The sequence below is a fragment of the Physcomitrium patens genome, chromosome 21 (assembly GCF_059467195.1).
Source record: "Physcomitrium patens ecotype Gransden chromosome 21, ASM5946719v1, whole genome shotgun sequence".
NCBI lineage: Eukaryota > Viridiplantae > Streptophyta > Bryopsida > Funariales > Funariaceae > Physcomitrium > Physcomitrium patens.
This window is the reverse complement of record NC_143430.1, coordinates 6,287,344-6,293,329: the sequence shown is the minus strand read 5'-3', so window position 1 is coordinate 6,293,329 and position 5,986 is coordinate 6,287,344. Positions and strand designations below refer to the sequence as shown.

The 5,986-nt window shown below is 43.4% G+C and overlaps 1 protein-coding gene across 1 annotated transcript; it reads right to left on the bottom strand.

Annotated features, from left to right (window-relative positions):
- Window positions 1-269: 269 nt before the first annotated feature.
- On the bottom strand, window positions 270-5,742 carry LOC112274037 (phosphate transporter PHO1). The gene is made up of 11 exons (XM_024503172.3): window positions 5,013-5,742; window positions 4,522-4,831; window positions 3,731-4,319; window positions 3,427-3,547; window positions 3,005-3,134; window positions 2,366-2,739; window positions 2,126-2,230; window positions 1,735-1,932; window positions 1,296-1,574; window positions 929-1,068; window positions 270-690 (listed from the first exon to the last, which is right to left on the bottom strand). The coding sequence occupies exons 1-11, from the start codon at window positions 5,274-5,276 to the stop codon at window positions 597-599; spliced, it is 2,604 nt and encodes an 867-aa protein (XP_024358940.1). The 5' UTR covers window positions 5,277-5,742; the 3' UTR covers window positions 270-596.
- Window positions 5,743-5,986: the final 244 nt, after the last annotated feature.

The following is a 5,986-nucleotide window of genomic DNA, read 5'->3' as shown; positions in this document are numbered from 1 at the left end:
AAGTTGAATCATGAGTTTTGACATCAAGTCCTAGTAGAAGGGAAAATGATCAAGAGAATCAAAACCAATTATTTTAATCTCTCTATACATATGTATGTATATTATTCTTCTATCCATATCAGCACAAAAAAAAAGAATGGTGAGAAATTGTCCTCTATGCATTTTTTTAAAAAAACAATCTTTTTACTATTGAATTGAGGCAGACTTTTAGAAATCCATTAAAGCGAAGGGATATAGTCCACCCCAGTTCTGGAAAGGAAAATGAAAAATTTCTGGACTTCAATGAACAGATTCAACATTTAATCAATTTTAGGGTAGTGAACAAAATGTCTAAATGCCTGCAAGCTGAAGTATGTGAAAAGCACCAACATTCTGGTCTCAATGACAATTAACGACTACCCAGTTAGGCAGCTTGCAATACAGTATTATCTGGTCTTAGCAAAAATTGCTACAGGAGGGATCACCTCCACGTAAATCTAACTTTGGTAAGTTGACAAGTTCGGCAAGAATTGAATCTGTACATGCCTATTGTGTCTCAAATGTCTCTTCAGACTGCCGGATATTCTACAAAATGTTGTTTACTATTGTGGCTGAGGCTACACGCACGTCCCCTCAAATTCCTTAAATGGTAGGGGGACTGTTTTCACTGCTCTAAATTTACCCACATTGTTAATATGCTCATTCTCCAGTCTGCACACATCAATCACAACGAACTAAAGTCGGTGAGATTAATCCTCCAACGGTTCATTGGAGGGGTGAAAGAACTGAGAGGCCACATTACGGGAAAAAAACCACATTACAAAGTTTTTCTGCAGTGATTTGCAAACTATTGTATAGTTAATTGGTTTTTGCCATTCACAACCCAAAGTTGCGCAAAGATTATTAGCGGCTGTTCTGCTCAATGCAGTGTACAGGAGATCAAAAGTACCTGTAAAAGTTCCAATGCCCCCGACGAATCACTTCCAAAGATGCAAAGATGATATCCCATCCTGCTTGAGTGAATCCTGGAATCATATTCACATGCTGTATAGATGACACCCAAGCTAGTCTTAAGACAACGTTCACGCCCTGCTCAAGTTAATCCCACATCATAACAGGCCGTTAGGTTTTTACGAAACGGGGTACTCTTTATATGTAAAGAAAAAGGCTTCCTTGGTTTACGGTAAACCAGGACTCTAGCAATGAATGAAATTTTCTAAGTGCCAATGTTGCACACTGCAAAAGAATTAAACGAATTAAAATAAAATAAAATAAAAATAACTGGATAAAGTACCAGGTGAGGACATCGTTCTTACCATAGAAACAAAATAAAGGTATTTCTTCTTCAGAACGAGATTGTCTCGGAGCCACCGGTTCCTTGAGTTGCGTTGAAGCAGGCCCCAATCGACAACAAGATCCCAGTAAAGCTGGTAAAGAGTTGCAAAACAAGAGATCATAATGAAAAGAGCCAGCCAAATTTTGTCTCCTTTAATCATGTAAGTGAGTTTAGTCGCCACAGCGAACATTGCAGACGCATACTTCCCAGCATTATAAAGCTGCATCTTGTCACCTTCGTCTCGCCATCTCCTCGAGCACTGCATAATTCGACATTTTGATGTGCCTCAGTTCCATGTAAACCATGATTTGGAAATTGAGGATGATTAGCTCTTCGACGACAGATCGATTGACTTGGAGACAGCAGTAATGCAAGAATAAGGACTCAATTGATCATGAGGGAAGAAAGATGTGTATTACCTGCATGAAACGAAACCAATACGGCAGCAAGGAGAAGACATACATCATCACTCTGAAAGCCGCATTATGAGTACATGCGTCTGGGTTTCGGTCTTGGAAATACCCACCAGAGAAGTAACATAACATGAATTCAACATTTCGAAACGAAGCTACTTGGCTTGTCAGTTGATCACCGAGAAAAAAATCAGCCAGAACTACCTGGAAGTTTCAAGAACCACAAACATAAAAAAGATAAGTTTCTTGAATCATGCTTCACCAGATTTCTTGCTTCTATGTTATTCATTGCTGGGTTGAGGAACTTGCTCCTCTACGCCAGTGAGAAGATGATGAATCTTAGAGTTGTGCTCATGCGAAGGTAACCATTTATATCAGAATTGGGAATGGTTTATACCTTAAAAAAAGGGGCACAAACAACGCGTCGCGTGCAACGAAGAAAGGACATTCGCGAGGATCTATAAAGTACGTTCACTGGCGTAAAAAGCGCCATCAGAAAAAACTGCACAAGACGCAGCCACATACATGGATATATCAAATATAAAATTCAGTATTTAGCATGATAACATGTACCAATCATCTCAAACAAAAATGTGTGATGACAGCGTAAGTTTTAGATGTGTGAGTAATTGATTACCAGAGTAATCCCTAGAGGAGCAAATTCTGAGGTGCCGAAGTGCGTGGCCTCTCTGGTGCTCGCAATGATGTGCGCAATCATGGTGCCCAGTAACAAGCTTGTCAATGCTGTACAGACCAGAAAGACCTCACGGTATCGGAGCTCTGTACCCGGTGAGAACTCAAAGATGAAAGGGTAGTTGATTCGTGCTCGCTGCCATGCGTAGACGTTCCATCCATACATATACATATGTAGAAGTATTAAACCCAAAGTGCTGAACACATGGAAAACTGTGTCCATGTACTTGCGACCTCCCAACATTCTATACTGTACCGTCGAAGACAATAACACTAGAAATCCTACTAGCAGTGCCATTGAAACACCTGAAAAAATACCTGTGATGAGTACAACAGCGTCAGATATGTATTGAACTTCAGTGCCACTTGTTTTCAGGAACTGCCGACTACCCATCAGACTACGATCACTTGATGGGAGGAGGCCACACCGGTTTACTAGATGAAAATGATCTAGGTTGAAAAAATGCTTCAAAGCAAATGGAATGATGAATCACATCATTGTTATGGAGGTATGAAAGGCAACATATGCAGCCAATATGACCATCTAGAGTCGAAGTGTACATGATAGATTAATTCGTCGTACCTAGCAAGAAAGTTATGCTATGACCCCCACGTTGCTGTATGGGTCTGAGCTGTGCCATAGCTTTTCGTCGATCATGGTCGGCAAAATGCTTGGTGAAGATTTCCTCCACCTTGGTCATCAACTTTGTCACCTGCGACATATACAAGTAGATGACGCGTATATTGTAATTTAGATCATGTGTCACATGATCTAAATCAGATGACATATGCGTCACATGATCTAAATTACAGAATGGCTAACGATTACAAGGATAAATGGCTGCTCATCACCAGCTAATAGGTTTGGATGTTTTTTTTTTGGTGTGATGTTGCTGAGGATGCCAGTGAAAGGTGCCTTTCAACATCGGAGTAATGTGCAGGAATGAAAATCTACTCGCAGCAAACCAAAAATACAAGTGGACTGTTCAATCCAACTTCAAGTACCTTATCTGAAGTTGCAAAATAGGAGCTCTCCACTTCTTTGATGTACAACGGTGAAAATCTGTGTCTCCCCACTTTGTCATACTTTTTCATGATTTTCGCGAATGCCACCAAATTCAAAGAGCTGCATGCATCCATCAAAACTTGAGCGTCAGCATGAATACATCAGTTTTTCCAGACCTGTCTCACTCTCAGGTTAAACTCAAAAATAACAACTGGCTACGACCTTGAATGTGTGACCACAGATACCAGGTACAGATAGAATGATATGTGGATCATGACAAATCTTCCAAGTTAAAACCAGTACCTGTAGCTTTTGAGCAGGCCGAGACCCCGATAGAACTCAACAAATGCAGTGCGCAGCATCTTCTCAGAGCTCTGAACTTTTTTCTTGCCAAGGCTCATGTCGATCATATCTTGGATGATGCTTTTTGGCCGATTTCGCTTCGGCTTACGGACTCCCTGATGTTCCACTATGTCTTTACAATCCCACGTCCTAGCTTGGAAGTCACCTTTCCTTTCAAGCACGGTATGGAGTTGGTTAGTGTCAGGGGTGCCGAACCCGTATTGAGAATTTTTTTCACATGGTGAGGGAGAGTTGCTCCGAGTAGACCAGGGGAGACTCTGTAGGCTACGGTCGTAAAGGTCAACTGGCGATACACCGACACAATACTCTTCAGTTTCCATATCCGGAGCCTCAGATGTCACTTCAACATTCTCAATAAAATTTGCTATGATTTCCATCTCCTCATCGGATGAGGTGTTGCCAGAAGTTGATTCCTCCGAATGAGCCCGAAATGGCTTCTCCTTCTCCTTTATGCTGTCGCTACATTTGTACGGCTGCTCTTCAGGTCGCACGGTGATGACTTCGAGAAGTGGACTTTCGTATCTCCTTGCTGCCGAAGTCCGAGGTCACATCAAAACCAGATAGCCTAGGAGTCTTGTGCAAGCAAATCTCAAGATGACAAGCCCCAGTTCTACATGTCTACTAGAAGAACCAGAAGGATCATTGTTGAGAATCGCGGCAAATTTACAGAAGGAAAGGTTGTGGCGTGACGTTTCTAGAGACATTCTTCCAAAGATATGCTATCCACTCACCGGAATGGGGTTCTGTATTGCGATCCTGAGATTTGGTGAAGGAGAAGGTGCGCATCTTGAGGCTTTGGCGTGCGAGAGCTTCTCGAACCTCAAATAAAGCAAGGAGTTGCTTCTCCAGGCGCATTGCGCGGGCAACATACTCTGCCTCTTTGGTTCTGTAGAAGTGATTGATTTTCTCCAACTCTGCGTCCAACCGGTTGAAGAAAATTTCGTCTTGCTGTGTCTGGCCAAGTGGTTCAAGCAATTCGTTGTCGTCGAGCATAGACGCTGCATCCTCGTTCCAATCTGTCGAGTTCTTGTGCTTGTGTCCCTGTATCAAAAGAACTTCAGAATAGACACCAAACACCTCAAGAGAATCAAAGAAGTAAGAACCTCATTTGGGAGAATTCAGTGTTCTGACGAAATTTTCGATGCGGGGCAAAATTATGATGAATCCAGGGACGATTGAATTAATGATTCAAGAACTCGGGAAGAAGTATACACACACACACCACGCGGAACTGGTCACTGTCACGGCTCAGAGGGTTCAATCCATGAGCTGTTCGCATGATATGGGTGCTAAGGCTGTGCAACTGCGACATGGATCCCAATCTCCTGAGGCTGCCACAAGAGCTGTTAGAAGGAAGCGAGCTGATCTGCTGCAGACGATCTTCCTTGATACGATTCACATCTCGCTTGAGTTCTTTGTAGTTGCAGTAGGCATCCTTCCATTCCGGAACCAGAGAGCCTTCCAGCTGCTTCGAAAACTTCACCATTGTTCTAATATCCTCCCTAGGGACGCCTCACGAACATAGAATCTCCGTTAAGTGACGGCACACGTAACGACTTGAGGAATGCATCACAGATCAGCACTGTTGGGGGAAATTTTAAGAATCCAAGGCGGGCAGGACCAGCTTAAATCCTGACACGCAAATAACCCGACGTTCCAGGCCCTCACGAGGCTGGTGCAGGACACAGTTCACGAGTGCTGACATCCACTTTGCCCTTGGCTTTTGACGATTATTCTTTGCAGCGTGCATGACCTGAGTTCAACCATGTCCGAAATCCTTCTGACATGGGCGGAATTCACAAACATGGCGTTGAATACTCCCCTCGTATTGATTCAATCTTTACCGCCGTCTAGCGCACACCATCGCCCATGGTTTATTGAGAAGACCAGGGAGAGCTTTATCTAAGATCAACTTGCTTCAGCCAGATAAACAACAATTGGATTACGACATGACAAGGATCCCATGTGTAAAAGAAAGGGGGGATTCCACCCGCCTCCGACATTCATGCGGCGTAGCCATGGAAGAGAGCATCCGATCCAGCCAAGTCCACAAGCAAAATCCCCCACGAACCAAATTTCAACGCACAGTACTCCACCTCATCCCATTCACCTCCAACTCGTGGCATCCCTTGCCGGAATCCGGTGGGACCCAACTTCCCAAACCTTCCAGCACACACCACTCACTCCCTCGCACAG

Coding starts and splice junctions, on each gene's coding strand:
- LOC112274037 (XM_024503172.3), bottom strand. CDS start 5,276: ATGGTGAAGTTTTCGAAGCAGCTGGAAGGCTCTCTGGTTCCGGAATGG. Junction 3,135..3,426: donor ATTTTGCAACTTCAGATAAG/GTACTTGAAGTT, acceptor TATATGTCGCAG/GTGACAAAGTTGATGACCAA. Junction 691..928: donor GGGCATTGGAACTTTTACAG/GTACTTTTGATC, acceptor TGATGTGTGCAG/ACTGGAGAATGAGCATATTA.